This window comes from Lagopus muta, chromosome 6 (assembly GCF_023343835.1).
Source record: "Lagopus muta isolate bLagMut1 chromosome 6, bLagMut1 primary, whole genome shotgun sequence".
NCBI classification, from domain to species: Eukaryota; Metazoa; Chordata; class Aves; order Galliformes; family Phasianidae; genus Lagopus; species Lagopus muta.
This window is the reverse complement of record NC_064438.1, coordinates 45,878,416-45,896,867: the sequence shown is the minus strand read 5'-3', so window position 1 is coordinate 45,896,867 and position 18,452 is coordinate 45,878,416. Positions and strand designations below refer to the sequence as shown.

Below are 18,452 nucleotides of genomic sequence, written 5' to 3'. Positions count from 1 at the left end.
CCTGCCTGCTCGCGCTGCGGGGAGTAACGGTGAGGCTGCGCTTTGCGGGAGAGCCCCCGCGTCCCGTCCCGGCGGGGGTGGACGAGGCTCTCTGACAGCGCAAAGCGGCAAGGACAACCCTGCGCCCGGGCGGCTGCGGCAACCTGCCGTGCGGCTCTAACGGTGTCCCCGCGGCGCAGCTTCTGGCTGACGGTGCGGCTGCGGGCCCTGCAGCGCCTCTCCCCAGTGGAGCAAGCGGGCGGGTAAAGCCTCTTATTTAATGCCTTTCGGTCAAACAAGAAAATAACCGCATCTCTCCACGAGGAGCAGCTCGGTAAGAGCGCGAGCAGCGGCTTGCAACTTTTCTTACCCAGGTGTCGGGCTGTCGCTGCCAACCGGCTGCTCGCCGTGGCTGTCACGTTCCTGCGGCGCTCTGTGCCCACGCTTTCTGTTCCCGTTCTTATCCCCCTCCCCCGGCTTCTAACGCAACACTGTCCCGAGTAGTGAGGAAGGTCCCGGTTTGCCCTCACCTTTACACCCCCACTCGATGCGCAGTAAGGTTTTGGCTTCTCCCATGTCCTTTTCTGCCGCTGTGTTTATTTCCATGTGCTTATCGGTTTGACTTGTGTGAACTTAAGTCTTAGTTCTGGGAAACTTTATTCCTAGAAATAGCTTTCCTCAAATACATTTATAGAGTGAAACCTGCAGGAGTCAGTGATTAATTGTAAAAATGAGGGTTGCAAGATTATGCTTCTACAGTTTGTTAAAGCAGTGCATTGCTTCCCTTCTCTGTTGTCTTGCTATCTTCTATCACTAATGAAAAATAATATCACTGTGCTGATCAGACCAGCTCCTTACTACTACTGCTTTTGGATGCCACTTTTAAGCCCTCCGTGGGCCATCTGAAAGCCTCTGTACGCAGTGGCTATTTTTTGAAGAAGGAATTTGAAAAACGCAGCAAAACTTTACAAGCTGATTGGTTGCCTTTCAAATGTTCTGCTTCGTTTTCTAAAAGTGTCTCAAATTTGTGGGCAGTTGAAATGCATGTTGGCTTGGCACAGCCTCTGTGGTTGCCAAGTGTGTAAAGAAAGTAAGGAAATGTAACCCGCTGCAGTCCCCTGGCAACTTTTATTTCAAGAAGCAAACTCGTAGTGAGTCATGGGAGCATTGTTCCCTCCAAACTAACTGCCAGGAAGTGGAACTTGACACAGCTGATGGGCTCTCTATAAAGCAGTTCTTCCCTACATGCAGTGTTGTTTCCATGTTCTTTGTGAATCAACAGATCCCGAGCCCTCGCAAAGAAGATAGAATTTAGCCTCTCAGGGTGCGGTGCTGCATGTTTGTCCCTTCCTGTGTTGGTTTCGATTCTTTTCTTCTGTTATGTACTTCAGTTTCTTCTTTTCCTCCCATCCTGGTCAAAAGTTTTTCACATCTGTGAACCATTCCCAATGCATGTGTCCTCTCTGACTTTCATACACTGGCCTAACTGACAAGAACGTCTTGCCTTTCCTTTTGGGTAAGCCATTTTTGTTCCCTCCAGTTCTTTGTGGCTCTCACATCATCCTGAAAAACATCTCTGAATGCTTGGGCTCAGGATGCAGCTGTACTTCCATACATACCTGTGTGATATAGGTAGATGCTCCAAGCCTAGCACCTGCATCACAGCTTCAAGAAGGATAGCTATCTTTCATCTTTTACTACAGCTTCTATTGCAAATAAGGTGCTTGTTGTCACTTAATCATAGAATCACAGAATGGCTTGAGATGGGCCTCAAAACCCACCTAGTTCTGACTCCCTGCCATAGTTGAAGTTGCCCCCCACCAGATAAGAACCCAGAGCCCCATCCAACCTGGCCCTGAATGCCTCCAGGGGTGGGGCATTCACAGCTTCTCTGGGCAGCTGTGTCAGTGCCTAATTATATAGTAATATTTGTATACACACGTGTTATAAGTAGGTGATATCCTTCTATGAAAATTGATGACTCAGCAGCATGCTGACTTACAACTGAATAACTCATAGAGTTGTGAACTCTGGCCATTCATACTATCTGAAATCGCCACACCTCAACGTCAAAATAAGGTAGTAAACTTGTTTGACAGAGAAGGGCATTTTCATTGACACTTTATATAAGGTTAATAAGCAATCTTCGATGTCTCTATCTGTCTGAACAGAAAGCTTAGACTGTTCTGATCTCTAATACAGTGCTTGTATTCTGAGGAAGATTAGGGTTATTTTTAATATGATCTGGGCCTGTTAGTTTCCTTTTGGCAGGACTGACTTGTCATGTGTGTGAATACAAGGATCTTATCTATGTTATGCCTACCAGAAGACTTGGGCCTGACAGGAAGCTCTTCATAGCAAGGGATTTCATGGGAATTCATGTTTTGGCTGTAGTACGATGAGGATTAAGTTGCCACCTCAGCCTTGAAATCTCACGGAACAAATGCATGAAGTAATGTACTAGTGGACATTGAGGGAAATCACAAGAAGAAATTACATCCATGATGTTGTAGTTCGCTTGGAAATCAGATACCAAGTTTCAGGTTGCTTGTTTTGTTCTTAATTGGTGCTTGTTTATTTGTATTAAAAAGATAGAATAGCCATTTTTACTGATGTGCTATGCTGAAAGCCTTCTCGTAACTATGGCAGTAATACTTGGGAGCACAGGATGAGTGAGAGGCCCATGTGGAATGGCATGTGCCAGGAGATTTCTTGTTATACTTAGCACTAGTATCTGTTGTTCAGATACAGTGGCTGTCACCAGTGAATCCTAGACTCACATATGCTTCTACCTCTGCAGTTAATAGTCATTAAAAAGAACCACTGGCTTTAGTAGAAGAGCAGTCAGACCCACAAATCTTTGGGCTCCTTTCAGGCAGGTGAGTAGCGTTGTATCTGTGGGATAGCTTTGCAAACTGAAGCATGACAAGAAGACAGGCTGAGGGAGCTGGGCTTGTTCAGCCTGGATGAGAGAAAGCTGCAGGGTGACCTCATTGCAGCCTTCCAGTACCTAAAGGGAGCCTACAAACAGGAGAGGAGCCAACTCTTCGTAAGGGTAGATAATAGCAGGACAAGGGGAAATGGTTTGAAGTGGAAGGAGGGAAGATTTAGGTTGGATGTCAGGGGGAAGTTCCTTACCAAAAGAATGGTGAGGTGCTGGAAGAGGCTGCCCGGAGAAGTTGTGGATGTCCTGTCTCTGGAGATTGGAGGTTGGATGGGGGCCCTGGGCAGCCTGGTCTAGTATTAGATATGGTGGTTGGTGGCCCTGCATGTGGCGGGGGGTTTGGAACTTGATGATCCTTGAGGTCCCTTCCAACACAAGCCATTCTATGATTCTGTGACGCTGTGTTGCCTGCCCAGTCTGCTGGCTTCCTCTTCCAGACACATTGCCCCTGCTGCTGGGGAGTCACAGCAGTTTGTAATCCCCTTCAGTGTCACGCCTTGTGGAGCTAAATAACAGGAGGTTATTTTTGATTGAGTGAGAGAAGTTCTTCAAAACTGCTTGAAAATATTTGATTTTCAAGATCAAGTGTACCTGTAAATATTGTTTTGATCCAGGCTAGCATACACAGTTTGAGATCTGGATTCTCCTGGAAGTGTCTGCACATTTCACTAAGCAGAACTATGCAAACATGAAGGCCCTAGTTCATGACTCCCAAACAATGTATGAATGGGCTATTGCTGAGTATATGGCCATCCTCCTTCTCTTAATGTAGTAGAATGATTTAGAGGAGCCGTGTTCTGTGCTGCAGGTTTGCTCTGTGGTGTTGGTGAGCATGTACAGCTGAGGATTGGAGTGGGACCAGAGGTACTGAGTGCTGAAAATGTTGTTGGCTCTGGCATCATCTATCAGAGGCTGCTTCTGAAAGGTAGACTATGAGAACATCGTATCTCCATCTGTAAAAGGGGATGCTAACATCTCACTTCATGGATGATGATAGTTGATGCTATGTCAAGGTGTCATGCTGTGATACAGTAAGCAACCATAGTGTGTCTAGGTACTTGGACTTATTTACAAACCAAGATTAGAGCAAGATTCTTACACTGATTTATCTCATCTGTTCATTCAATTGGACTGATGCAACAGTGATGAATAATAGACTATGAAAAAGATGTTAGGGATACTTTAGCTGTCTCCTCTTCACCTTAAGCAGCAGTGTGATGTGATTTCAAGTATTGCATCCTTGTCTTTTGTTTTCTAATCATTATAGTTAGGCAATCCTAAAAATATATATTGCCTCTGATTAAGGAATAATTTAAGAGATGGATCTGATCATTACCCAGATGCCGAACTCCATTTTCAGTGCAGCCTGCAGAAGTTCAAGGACACTGAAGATGGAAGGTGAACAGATGCTGATGTACCCACCATGTTTTCAAGTTATTCAGACGGAGAGGTGGTGTTGTGTGAGGAGATCATGTCAGTAATGAGGAGAAACCAATCTTTGAAGCTGCTGGTTCTTCCCCAAGCTATATATTTCCTGTAACTTAAATGGCTGATTTTTCTTCAAGTTCGTTTCCTTGCACGAGCACTGCTGTGGCCCTATGGGAATGCAATAGCTGTTATGTGAATGGCAGATGACAGTGTTTGACAAATACAGGTGATGTTCCATATTTAAGTCAGTAGAAACGCTCTATAGCCACAGTGGTGGAAATGAGCAATCTAGGCACATACTCTTTGTAATGTACATATCTAATAATGATAGCTCAATAAGAGAAGAACTTTTGTTAATTTAGATCTCCAGATAAAGAAAGCACCCAAGGAAAAATTTCTCACTGCCTTGTCATTTAAGTCCATAGGAAAATCTTGGCTTTGTGGCAATGTTGCCATTGGCTTTGGCAGAGATTTGGATTTTTCCCTTGTATTCTCAAATTATAGACCGATTCCTAAATTAGCTGTTTTGGCAGTGGGTGCATATTGGTGTGAGACCCAAATCCACAGAGAATACCTTCAACTTAACAGAAGGGAAAATAAGTTTGAGCCTTTCTGGTTCTTTTTTTTTCCTTACATGTATAAGCTTAAAATTGTTGTAGAATCTTTACCTCTCTTCTCGTGTCCTTGGACCTTGGTTATTGCTTTATTCTTTTTAAGACACTTTTAGTATAGAAATAATTTTTTTACCCAGAATATCTGGCTTTTCAAATCTGATTCCAGGCATAACATCCTCTCCTCTGAAGGATTTCAGTGAGAAAATCCACTGGATCCAAACTCATGAACTGCACTGCAGGTCCTTGTCAGACAAATGGTCCCGTGTTGGAGGTCCCCAGGATGATGTTTCACTGTCTGAGGAGAAGTTCATGTATTTGTGTAGAATCAGTAAATAAGTGGTAAGAGAGACAAAGAAGAAGAAATAAAGAGAATAATGGAGATGCAGACTCTGTTAATGGTGGTTGGACCTGAGGGAATGGCATGGAGCTGTGACAGCACAGTCAGGCTGCGTAATTAGGAAAAGGTTCTTCACCAGAGGGTGGTGGGCAAAGGAACAGGCTCCCCAGGGCAGTTGGTGCAGGTCTCAACTGCTGGAGTTCAAGCAGTGTTTGGACAACACTCTCAGAGGATTTGAATTTTGGGTAGTGCTGTATGAAGCCAGGAGTTGGACTTGGTGAATGTCCTGGTTTCCTTCTACTTTGGAATATTCTGTGCTGTTGTGATTCTGTGAAGTGACAAAGAGAAGTTATTCCAAGAGGGGCCGAGAGCAGGAGTATGTTGCAGGCAATGCCTGGCAAGCTGTAGTCACCTGCAAGATTTTGTAGTGCAACCACAGCTATGCCATCTCTGGCTGCCCTTGCGTGGTCAGCTTTTGCAACCTTTCTATCAGCGCAGACTTTGCTGCTCACATCCCCATACTGCCTGCAGCACCAGGTACCAACTCCAATACCAAAGAAAAAAAGTAAAAACACCTGTCCTTTTGCAAAATACTTCTCCAAATATTCCCCCTACAGGCACCCCTGGTTGTGCTTGTAAGCCTCAACCATCCAGTGGCACTTACCTAAGGCTGCCTGGGATGGGGTCTATCAGCAACCCCAAAGGTCTTGCTTTCATCAGTATTTTGTTTCTTGCCTCAGCTGCTTACCTGTCTACCTGTGGGGTGTAGTGAGAATGCTTAATTATGAAGGAGAGCTGTTTGTGTTTGTTTTTTTCCACAGCCAAGCAAAGTAGCCCTTGTTGCCTGATGAAAGAGCTGAAGGTGCTTTAAAAACATTCTTGTGAGTAATTACGTGGACACATTTAATCACTTAATCCCAGTACTTTAGATGTCACAGTTTTTTTTTTTATTTTTTTTTCTTTAATTTAAGCCTTGCTAGTGTTGAAAATTTGTAGTTAGTCAGTACTTTGGAATTTACCCAAACATTAATAACCTGCTTCAGTGCTCCACAGGTAATTATTTTTCGTAGTGGCCTTTTCCTATGTTGTCTATCACCGTGGTATTTGTGAAGCTCTTGCAAGCTTCACCTTAGTTTGGGGATTTGTAAGTGATTTTTCAGTTAAGCAACTATACTAAAAGCTAATTCATATCACCCTCAAACCAGATTTAACATTTATCAGTGTTTGGATTTGTGTGGGGTTTTTTGTTTGTTTTCTGTTTGTTTGTTTGTTTTAATGCCAAGAAGTCAAAATACTTCTTCTCAAGTGGGGCAGAGCATAATGACTGCCTGCCTTAGCCTCGTTTTACAGGTGCTCAGCTTGGAGTTGATATACCTAAATCATTAGGCTGTGCCTAATGATTCATTGTTTGCAGAGTGCAGCTGTACCAGAAAGACAAAAAGCCTGACACCTAGCTGTACCACTGCCAGTACATCCAGGCCCAGTACTTAGGACAACTTGAATATTTGGTGTAGGTGTTGGTTCCTGTGTTTGCAAAAGTGTTTACCTTGCATTGCTACAGACTGTCAGGGAATCTGAAGTCATCCAGCTGGTTTTCTTACAGAATCATTGAATCTGTTTTTTAACACAGGTCTGGCTAAAGAACATGCCACGGAAATGCTGTCTCCTAACACAAAAGAAACAGTAGAAGGTCTGAGGGGTGAGAAAAATACTTGAACTCCTTGATAAACTGTCAGTAGTATTCTTCATAGAGAAGTAAGGAGATGGCAGGTTAGCTGTGGTAGGAACATCTGCCATGCTTTTCTGAAACTACAGTTTCCTTTCAAAATATGTTTTGCTTTGATCTAAATGACAGAAAGCTTTATGGGGAATGCTGCATTCCTGATTGCTAGATTAATTCTTTTCTGCCTTTGGGCTGTGGCTATTTGAAGTCACTGGGGTAGCTGCTGGACTCCTTTGCTTTCATTGTTAGCCTGCCAGCTGATGTACTTTGCATCATTTTTGAGGATTATTCAGGTTAGCAAAAGCCTAACAAGATAGTTGGAAAATAGATAGTTTATCAGTTCCCTCCCTGAAGTGCCCTGACACCATGACTAACTCCTTTTCTGCTTGTTGTCATTTTTCACCACTGGTGGTGCAAATTTCTGTGCTCAGTTGGCTCTGTTGGGGTCCCTGTCTCAAACAGGGTTTGCAGCTGATCTTGAACTGCTGGTCTTCAGTTAAACTAGAAACTCCACAGTGTTCGCCCAATATAGAGTTTCTATCCCGTTGTTGATCTTCCATTTAGATCTTCCTTCCATCCCTTCTCCTCTCTTCATCTTTTCCCATGCTTGTTTGTGTGTACTGCTTGGTTCTGCTTGCTGAAATTTAAAGAGAGGACATTGTTTTCTCCCTGTTTAACTTCTAATTTGGAAGTGGAATCTGAACCAACTTTTTTCTTCCATATTTCCTTTTCCCTGTTTTCTCCACCTTTCTTCCTTATGTTCATTGTACTCTTATGGATGTTGCTCATGTAGCACAAATCTGATGCGCACCAACTGTAAAACTAGAAATGTTTGTTGTCCACTTGGACTCACTTGGGATGTACACTAGCTTGAGTGAGTGTGCAATATAGTTTGGCCCTGGAATACATTAACTGGATTTACACAGTTAGGATGGTTCCAATGGCAATGAATGGGTTGACTAAACCAGTGGATTTTAATTCATAGAATGTCTAACAGCAGGAGTACTCAAAGGAATTATCATTAACTGAGGGAATATGCTGCTTGATATTTTCCAGCAGTTTCAGGGAATCAGGAATAGAGTTAATCACGCTTTCCATCGTGGGAGATGGTTAATGGATGCAAAATGTATTCCAGTCAGCCAAACAGTGCCTACAGTCATATTGCCTGCAAATACCAGCTGACCTCCACTTTGCATGGCACAGCTTTAAGTGAGGGTAGAATCTAGATTAGTGTGTCAGCCTGCAAAGGGAATCTCCTGCTGAAGATCTGAAAATGAAAAAGGAGAAGATAAAGTGGGTAGAGAGGAAATTTATAATTATGGTAGCAGTTGAGCTGACAATTTTTAAAATTCTTATCTCTGACATGTATCTGTCTGCACTACTACTTCTCACTTGCTTTCATGCTGAGTATTCTGGACTTGTTCCTGTTCAGCAAACATTTGTCAGGCGTGATAATTTCAAGCATTAATCCTTAGGAATTAACCTGCTTGTTAGTTGATGACCTGAACTCTTGGTAGTTTCTGGGGATTATTTCTATTTAAATCTTTCCTTTCAAACAGAGGCAGCACACTGATAGATTTCTTTGTTATTTTTATTTTTCTGGTCTCCCATATCTTTGCACTTCTGTCTCCCCACCTCCCTGCTACCATGCAGCAAGCAGCAGAGAGGAAATCCTGCACTGCGTTGGCACTGGTTAGGAGGAAGCCCCAGGTTTCTCTTCACACCGCATGCTGCTGATGCCAATCCCGCTGAGCTGCACTCTAGCACCCAGATCCCCATAGCCTTGTGGTGCTGCACACCCAAGGGGAATACCAGGCAGATCCCTGCAGGCTTTTAGCAGTCATTCTTCCAGAACTCCCAGGGTTTTGGTAAGGTTTCTGTGGGATTTACTCCTTTTCTTTCATAAGGAAGTGAGATAGTCGAGACCATGCTGCCTGTGTTTTTCTTTCAGCTCCTGATAACTTCTTGAACTTTTTCCAATTTCCCATTTAAATTACTGGAGAGATAAAAACCTTGAGGACATTAAGTTCCTTGAAGTGTCATAAATTTGGATTACATTGGAAAGGAGACAGAAATAAGCACTCTGCTAGCGGAGCAGGCAGCCTATGTTTGTTAAAAACAAGCAAGTGGGTGCTGCCTGTCTGTTTGCTTGCTTCTCTCTGGGGAAAGCCCATGCATCATCTGCTCATTAGAAGGGTAAGAGCAGAGGCCAAGGGCATTATGTGATGAAATAAGGACAGATAAACTGTTCTTTGAGCAGCAGAATGTATAAGGCCAGAATGGAGAACACCTTCATGTAAGATGGGAAAAATGTAGTGAAGCTATCCTAGCCATAGTGCTCACCACAAGGCTGTGGCTGGAGATAAGGGGCAGCCAGTGAGGTTAACAGTGTCTGTTAGAGTTTGGAGGGCATATCAGCTTTCACAGCCTCCAGCCAAACTGGGACTACTGGAATTATTTTCCTGAAATTTCTCTAATAGTGTAGTTTTAACTTCCCATATACCACTGTTGAAACATAACTTCGGTATTTGCAATAAATTAAGACAAGATAAAAGAAATTCCATATTAGGTTTTAAGAGGGGAGCATAATTTGCATCTCACTTTGTCATGCATGATGTGCTTGCTGTGGCTTCTGTGAAAACTGTCCAGCTGTTGGAGCTCGGTTGGGCTGCAGTGTAGCACACATCACACAAGGATGCTCTTTCCTTTGGAAAGGTGATAACCTGATTCCTTTGTTCTCTGAATCAGCCTTTAGTGAGATTTCCACTGAGCCCTGAACTATGAATTCAAAGGGGAAATACAGTAGGAGGATTCAACTGACATGAAATGCCTTTAAAATATAACACCTGTAAAAGATGGCTGTGGAGATCACTGAGAAAAGATTATTTCTCTTAGACCAAAGTTAAGTTTGTGCCACGATGTATGCTACTCCTTGTAGAATAATTACATATTACTTGCATTATAAAAAATATGTACCTTTCTGCTTCTTCCTGATCTTAATGTCTGAGAACCACCAGAGCAATGACACGTCACTCAGGAAATGTTTGTCAAAGGCACCAGTGTATGCATGCAGATCCACTGCTGATGGTGATCGCTTGCCCTGGGCATGTATCTGCATTAGCCCTTTGGCAGCTGGTGGCCCTTGGGATGTGCTTTGTCATACTTTGGGTGGGATTTTTACAGTTGCTCTGAGTAAGTAGGCCCTATGTTCCCAATGGAACCTAAATAGAGCAGAGCTGCTGAATCTTTTCAGCAGTTCATGGGGGGGGGGGGGGGGGGGGGAAGAGCCTTGGTTTTTTACAATACTCATTTTTTAAAAAGGTGATTAAGACTGGATGATGCAAGAGTGAGAATGATAAGCATCAGCTTTTCTCTGGCTGCTTGGCAAGGTAATTACCTGCAATCACAGCCTTAAATAACTCTTAGGTCCCTCTTGCTAGATGTGGACTGCTGACAAACACAACTTGCAGCTGAGTGCTGTCACAGCTTTATGTTCAACTGTGTTTTTAATTAACCTCAGGAGGAGGAGGTTGAATTACACTTTAGCTTTATAAACCATGAGGCTCCAGTCCACATTCAGGCTAAAGTGATGACTAAAAAGACAGTGCTGCTTCATCCACAAGACATGCGTCCTCCCTGTTGTGCAGTGCTGGGCTGTATGTGTTGCTGAGTTGTTGCTCTCACTGTAGAAGCAAGCTCCCGTGCTGCTGGGAGCAAACTCTGCAGCTGTAGACAGAGATGCATTCCTGGTCCTTAACCCACAGAGCCTGGCGAATGAGCGTAGGGGGGAGGGTGATGAAGATGTGGAAACTGCAAGAGTTCAGGCAAAAATGAGTCACAGGAAAACAGCCTCCTTTAGTCAGTTCCAGAAATGTTCTCAAACCACTCAAAATTAATTTAGAGCTGCAATTTTGCAGCGGTCTGCTTTGTTTCTGAGTTGAGATTTTTGGGGGATAAGGTTGCTGGCAGCTCTAAAAATGTATTGTTTAGGGCATAAGAAGTCCTTGTTTGCTCCACAGCCTAGCTTTGTCTGAACACAAACCACTGCCTTTTTGCAGTATACAGCCTGGCATTATCAGCTTAGTACAAATGTTACTTTAAATTATGTCCAAATGCTGGCTGGCTGGATCTGACTTTGCTTACCCTGATGTATCCTTTTGACAGCATTTCAATGGTTTAGCTTTAGCAGTGATCATTTTTCTCTTACCTGTTTGGTACAGGATCAGCAGATTTCTCCATTGTTATTGGTTTTGATCCTATGGAAATCACACATTTACTTTAATCAACAACTTCAATATTTAAAATTAGGAACGTCCTAACTACTTAAGCTACTTTTTTGTTATAACTCCAGTGAGTCTCACTTTTTCATAGAATCATAGAGAACAACCATGAGGTTGGAAAAGACTACTAAAATGATTTAGTCCAACCATCAATCCATCACTGCCATGCCCACTAATCACGTCCCTCTGTGCCACATTTCCACATTCCTTGAATTCCTTGAATTCCTGGGCAGCCTGTGCCAATGGCTTTCTCCTTCTGAGAATAATTTTTTTCTAATATCTAACGGGAACCTCCCCGGTGCAACTTGAGGCTATTCCCTCTCAACCTATTGCTCTTACCTGAGAAAAGAAGCCATCCCCCACCTCAGCACAGCCTCCTTTCAAGGAGTTGTAGAGAGTGATAAGATCTTCTCCAGACTACACAGTTCCCTATTTTCCACGTTTATGTTCCAATAGCATTATCCTAATAAGAATGATTTGAAAGATAGATGTGAAAAATTTGGAGTTTTGCAGAGTTAGTCTGTTCTTCTGAAGGGAAAAAAAGGCATTGTATCCTTAGAATATATTTTAGTATTTACAAATGACTTTATAACAAATATTGCTGATAACCAACCTTGTACAGCAAGTATTTAGTTTAAAGGCTGTGTGCTTAGTGCTCCCAGGTTGGACACAGCTGGTTCTTCAGAGGTGAAGGTAGTTGACTGATGGTCAATTAAGATTTAAGACTGGTTTTTTTTGTGAAGTGGGATGTGGGGTGGAATTATAGTCATAAAACCCCTAGAAACAAATGTGGAGACAGTTATGTGCAAGAAGGAAAGATGCAGAAGAAAAAAGAGACAGACTTGGAGACAGGCTGACATCTCATTGCTCTGAGTACCCTCATCATGACTAAAAGCTTCATCAGGCCATGGGGGTTGCTGCAGAAGAAAGTTGTCCCACCACTGCTTGGATCCCTGCTTGGAGGTGCTCCTTTCTCACACTGGTTTTAAGTGTCCCACAGATGGGCTGAGGCTTGGTGCAATGAGTCCTTTCTGCTGTGAGGCCACTGTCTGAGTCCTCTCACTAGTGCCTTCAGGGCCAGGAGGATCTCTGAGTGCCTCTTGCTCTAAGGGGTGGGCTGAGGACATGGGCAGCACCACAGGAGCTTGCATGGAGGATGGGAAATGCAGTGGTAATCTCCAATTGTCCCTTTTTCTGTCCAATGCTCTGTGTCCCTAAGTAATTGCTGATGCTCTATTTTCACCGCTGAAACTTTTCTAACACACAGTCTGTAATCTCAGGACAGGTGTTACCCTAAGGAGCACTTCTGGCTACTGCAGGGTGCTGTGGAAGAGCACAGTTTGTATGTGGCCACCATGCTGGGGTTGGTCACGATGATGAAAGTGGCCCTGCCCCTGAGAGTTACGATGTGGTAGACTGGGTGTAGAAGAGATGGGCCACTGCTAGCCAGACAGGGAAGGCAGACAATGTCTTTATCGGGTACTGATGGGGAACCAGAAATGGGATATGAAGAATCTCCTGAAAGAGTTATTTGGTTATAGTTTATGTAACAACCTAATTTGCAGAATTTGTTTGGCAAATGGTAAAGAATAACTCTCCCTCTGAGGAAACTGTATTGTCAGTACACAATATATGAACAACAAAAGTGGAGCAGTTTATTAGTTATATTACTTGTTCTGAATTGTTCACTGATCTCCAGCCAAGATTCAGGTGGCACAGGAGTTTATTAGTCAATATATCAGTGGTGTGACTGGCACCCAGTGCTGTGGGATCATGCAGGCTGTAGAGAACAAGTGGGAAATAATTAAAAACATAAATTCCAGCCTTCAGAGATCGTGAGATTAATACTGTTGACTTGTAATGCTTTTTCCTTTGCTGACTGGTGGTAAAAATCTTTGGGTGCTGAGCAAAGCTGAAACCAAGCCTATTCCAGCAGCTGGGGAGGAGTTCACCAAGTGGAGATTGCTGGTAGGCAGCAGGTTCCCTTGAGAGGAAATTTCAGAAGCAGACACCCTAGATATGAAAAATTTCTGCTGTGGTTTTAGAGCAGAGGTGCTTAACCTGTGATTTCCCAGACTAAAGAGTCTATGAAAAGTGACTAGGAAAGCAAGCCTGTTGTTAGTATCTTTGAAATCATCAGACAGATGTCTGCATGTTTATTGGGGAACTTCTGGGGTATGTATTATAAAAGGTTAAAATCACTCCCTGCAGTGTTTACACCACTGGCCTAACATCTAAAATACAAATTTAATTTGAACTTTTAGTTTTGATCTGCTTGTTTCTGACAGAGAGAACAACCCCAGAACCTGTCTCTGCCTTGCTTGCACATGATGATTCCATTCAGAAATTGAACTAGTTTAACATTTTCAATCTCTTTTAAAATCTATTCATTTTAGGAAGTGACTTACTAGACCTGGGAATTTTGTTATTTGCAGATGAATGATATAAAACAAAACAGTATCCCATTTGTGCTGCCTTTCAATAAAGTCTGAAATTAATCTTTAAAAAAATCAGTTGAAAAAGTCAGGATTTTTAAGTTAGCCTGGCACAGAATATGGCTGACAGTTTTTGTGGTGTTTTTGTATCAAACTGATAGAAAAGTATCTGGTGTGATCATGTTGTAACTGAATGTCTTGCATTAGCTGTAGGCTTCCACAGATTCTTTTGTAGGGGAAAGGAGGTGGTTATGGTGTGACTGCTGCAGTACTCGTGATGTTAGCATTCCTCAATTGAAAGGGATGCTTGTAACTTGGTTATGGATGTGTTTATTTAAATAAATATAACAAAGAAACATCTTATTTACTCTCTAGCTCATTCATGAGGGCAAGCAATTACTAACTGTCATAAACAACAAATAACAGCAAATAACACAGGAAAAGGCCGTGTTGGAAGATGGGCAAGGTAATGGGACTAATGTTTTGAACCTCTAAAACATACTGGAAATAATTACATCTTAAATTTGCAACCTTAAGCTCTTCTGCACCTACTCAGCCAGTTTAATTCTGCTGTGCCTGGCTGAGGCTTTGCTGGAGGCTTTCAGTCCCGTGATGACAAAGCATCTGCTGCTGGAAATGTGGTTCTCATAGAGCTGACCATGAACAATTCCCTCCATGAGCGCTCCTCCTCTCCAGCCTGCAGCATTTGGAGCTCCCAGCTCTGTGTCTTTGCTCGGCTTCTTTTACGGCATCCAGGGAAACTGAAGAGTTATTAAATTATTCCAGGAACCAAACAATTCCCAGAATCACAATTGCTTCCGAATTCATGCATTTGTGTAAAACTTGGCACGCTCCAGTAGGGTCTTTGTGAATCTTTTTCATGTGCAATCCCAGAACCAAATGGAAAGGGTTAAAGTTTGAAGTATTTCAATAATTGAAAAATAGCCTCCCTCATTGTGAGTGATTTGAATTTCCTGCAGTATTTTTGTACTTTCCTTTTATTTTTGTAAGAACTTGGTTCTGGAAACTAGTCAAGTAGTACATGAATACAGGAAGCCAAAACATACTGAAACTATGTAAAAGCCTGTGTTTTATAGGTGTCAGTTTGAAAAGAGTGTTTAAAGTTGGAGTGATTGCAAGAAATGTCTTAAGAAGTTTAAGGGGAAAAAAAAAAAGCTGCGTGACTTGGCAGAGAGGAAAAAAGTACATTAGGAAACATTGCAAAAATAATAGGATAATCCTACCAAAAAGACACCGCACTTGCAAAATAACTTTACAAGCTCCCAGTACTGTGTTACAAATATTACATTTCATGATACTCCAGTGAGAGCTATTAGATGCACTAGGGAGAATGCTGGAGTAGATACACTTAACTGGGAAGTGTTCAGAAATGCAGCCCCAGGAATGCTGGCTGAATTGCATGAGGGACTGAGCTGATCTGCATCATCCTGTTGCCTTGGGATCCCTGGGCTGAGCCATTGTGCCTTCTGCAGTGTGCTTCCAGAAGTGTTTTGGGGCCAGTGGGGATGAATCAGAGTTAATGGAAAGCCCAGTACTGTGGGTGATGTTCAGCTCAGAAGTTCTGGAGCTGATCTGTGCCTTGTATTTTCCTGCGTGTGAAATGTAAGCATACTTTTTATAACATCTATGTATGCTGCAGGAGTTCTCCTGGGCCAGTTATGCTTAGCACCTTGAATTATGCTTCCTCCTTATCTGCACTAAGTGACTGCATTATTTCACTTGGAGAAATAACACTGGGTTATGCTGAGTGTCCCGTTATCTATGCCAGAATTTTTTATGGTTGGTTATTACCCTCATTTAGTAACATACGTATAGAGATGTTAAATGCCTCGTGCAGTATAAATAAGCCTTTCACAGCATGAACTAATACACCATTCAAGTGGCATTAAAATGAAGTGTTGTTTCAAATACCTACGTGCTATCTGAAAATGAGTGTGATAAAAATAATTTGGTACAAACTGCTCAGAGGATTGCACCTGTCTTGAAGGGGAAGCCTTCCCCTGGCATAGCAGGTCCTAGTGCCCATGCCCTGGGACAGGAGCACTGTGGTGCAGGTGGCCCCAGTGGCCTGCTCCTGTTGCAGGTTGGTCTGTGAGTGCTGCTTCTGCACCACACAACAGCTCTGGCCTGCTTCAGGGGCTGTCATATCTGCTTTGTATTTTCAGTACTGATCAGAGCCCTGCATTTCATCTCCAGTACTGCTCAATCTTTTAGTCCCAATGATGCAGCAGGAATTTGGTAAATACTCTTGATTCATAATGCTTATCCAGTCATCATTTATCCTAGCCTTAGGATTGCTTGCAAAAACAAACAAACAAACAAACAAAAAAACTGTATTACATCTACTATCAAATTTCAAGTATTTTTGACAGCTATTCTTCCCAAGCAGGCAGAAAGTCATAAAAACTCCAAACTGTGCCTTTAAGGCTTGTGAGGTCTTCCAAAATAGAAGACCTGAGGACTCTATTGCTAAGAGCTTTGCTGGGATCTGATTGCCTGGTGCTGGGAAAGAGGGAGGACAGCCCCACCAGGCAGAGCCAGCTGCCACCTATTGCAGCTTGCAGCCCAGGAATCTGCCTGGGGCTGGGTCAGAGTTCATGTTACATTTAATCATCTTTATGATGCTAGATTGTATTAATTACTTAATAAAAATCAGTAAATGATGTTATGCGGGCAGTTGGAGTAACAAGGTGTTTCTTTTTCTTCTGGTAAGCTTTTCTGGCAAACTGGTGATCTTAACATTGGAATAACATTTTCATGCTTCCTGTTGGCTGCCTGCAGGGAATGCCTGTGTGTGGGATGGGGGACCCTGCCTCTAGTTTTAAGGCAGAAAATCCTCACTCTCAGAGGACAGCAGCATAAGTGGTGTTTCTCTATGAAAGATGGCAGTAGGTTTTCCTGTGTTTCTTAGCCCTATTTGATTGTCCTGTGCTTTCTATAAGAAGTGAGACTTAAATAACACAATGGTCTCTATGATCTAGTTCATAACTAGAGTTCTAAAGCCAATTTTAAATATGATATGGATGTTACCAGGAATAGAAACCTCTCCTAGGAAATGAATGTCACTCCTCATCTGAGTCTATCCAGCAAATGTACCATGAGTTTTAATTTCACAAGAGCATAACTGGAATCGGCTTACACTCATGCTTTCAGATACCATTTGCCCAGAAATGTACATATGCAATGTGCAAGGAGTTAGGGGACAGACTGTATGGCTACCTGTAATGTTAATGTGAAATGGAGCCCATCAGTCAGCTGCAGAGCTGTGTGTTCTCTACAACTTAGATTATTATAGCCAGGAAATGGCAGTTCTGCACCAGTTACTGAAGGACACAGTTACCTGAAAGTAACTTTACTCCTTGAACTGGCTTCGTCCTCAGGATTCTTCTAATGCAAGTCATTTTAGCTTTAATGATATATCCTATTGTATGTCTGGTAGCCACTCCATACCACATCACCCTTACTAAATCCACTATATTCTGTTCTATTCTTTAATTTCTTCAGGGTGAAGTCACTCTTCTTCAAAATTAACCTCTTGTTCTGACAGTTGGAGCTTTGAGTTTTACCTCGTCTGCCATCTCCCACTCCCCTCCGTGCAAACGCAGCTCCCTGTGTCTGCACAATGAGGGTGGACCTATCCTTGGGGGCAGGATAACTGCTGATTTGTAGATGCAGTTTTCTGTCTGGAATGGGGCTGTCGAGCATCAAGCCTGCTGAAGCCTGAGGAGCAACAACTTAGACTGTTTTTATTGCAAGTACTGCATACACAAATGTGGTGTTCCTCCTGAGCTGACATGGAACAAAATGCACCAGGAGTAAAGGGAGGAACATCCTATATGGCATGAATCCTTGTGCATCACTGACAAGAGCACTGTCAGGATGGCGAGAAGCTTTCTGCCGCTGGGCAGGCACAGGATGGCTGTTCCTTGTATAAAGATGAAGTTGCTGACAGTTAAAATGGTTACAAAACCCCCTTAGTCCAGCTTCACTAAAAGCCATGTTCTGCCTTGTGCACTGAGCAGCTTCACCCATGTGAATTGTCCCATGGAAATGGAGGGTTCTGCTACAGCATGGAATTCTGTGCAACAAACTCAGGCTCAGTAATTAGTTGTCACGCTTTGTGCTGAGAAAATATTTCCATTATGAATAACAAAGAGTAAGAATATTTGAATTTACAGGGAACATTAGCTGCTTGGCTGCCAGTAGCTGTAGGATGTGATCCAAAACCATTTAATGTTGGTGGCTTTCTGTTCACTTCGGTGGAGCTGATGTTCAGGGGCTTCACTATGATTAACCCTGATTAGTCAAGTTCAGCCTGTTGGCTGACAGAGGATGCCTCTCCCCTATTGCAGGGTCACTGTTACCATCTGGGCAGCAGAGGGTCTGCAGCCTGACTAGAGAAGACACAAGAATGTATTAACAGAGCAAACAGCCATCACATTCACTATGTGGGAAAGAGAATGAGAGAAGGAGGGAAAAATAAAAAGCTCGGTGTAGCACACAAGAGCCTGGCACGAAATAAAAGAAATATCAAAAGAAGAAATGTAGAAGTGCTGATATTCCTATGTGATATCTTCTAGTGCTTTGTCTGGGCAGCTGCTGGCCAGTTCTCACTGCATCAGTTTCTCCCAGATTCACTGCACGTGCCTTCAGACCTCTCCATGTTCTCAGCAGAACAAGTTAACTGAGGG

The 18,452-nt window shown here is 42.9% G+C and overlaps 1 protein-coding gene across 13 annotated transcripts in view; it reads left to right on the top strand.

Annotated features, from left to right (window-relative positions):
• Window positions 1-18,452, top strand: part of SYNE3 (spectrin repeat containing nuclear envelope family member 3) — a 254,097-nt gene that overhangs the window by 194,267 nt on the left and 41,378 nt on the right. For 7 of the 13 annotated variants that reach the window (XM_048949928.1, XM_048949925.1, XM_048949927.1 and 4 more), the window contains 2 exons: window positions 6,124-6,183; window positions 6,933-7,001. The exons of 1 other annotated variant lie outside the window; for it this stretch is intronic. In XM_048949928.1, the coding sequence (XP_048805885.1) occupies window positions 6,959-7,001 (43 nt within the window). In that variant the 5' untranslated portion in view covers window positions 6,124-6,183; window positions 6,933-6,958. Of the gene's footprint in view, window positions 1-8; window positions 314-350; window positions 3,849-6,123; window positions 6,184-6,932; window positions 7,002-18,452 lie in introns of those variants that run through there. 5 more of the 13 variants (XM_048949929.1, XM_048949930.1, XM_048949932.1 and 2 more) reach the window with 5 other exon arrangements.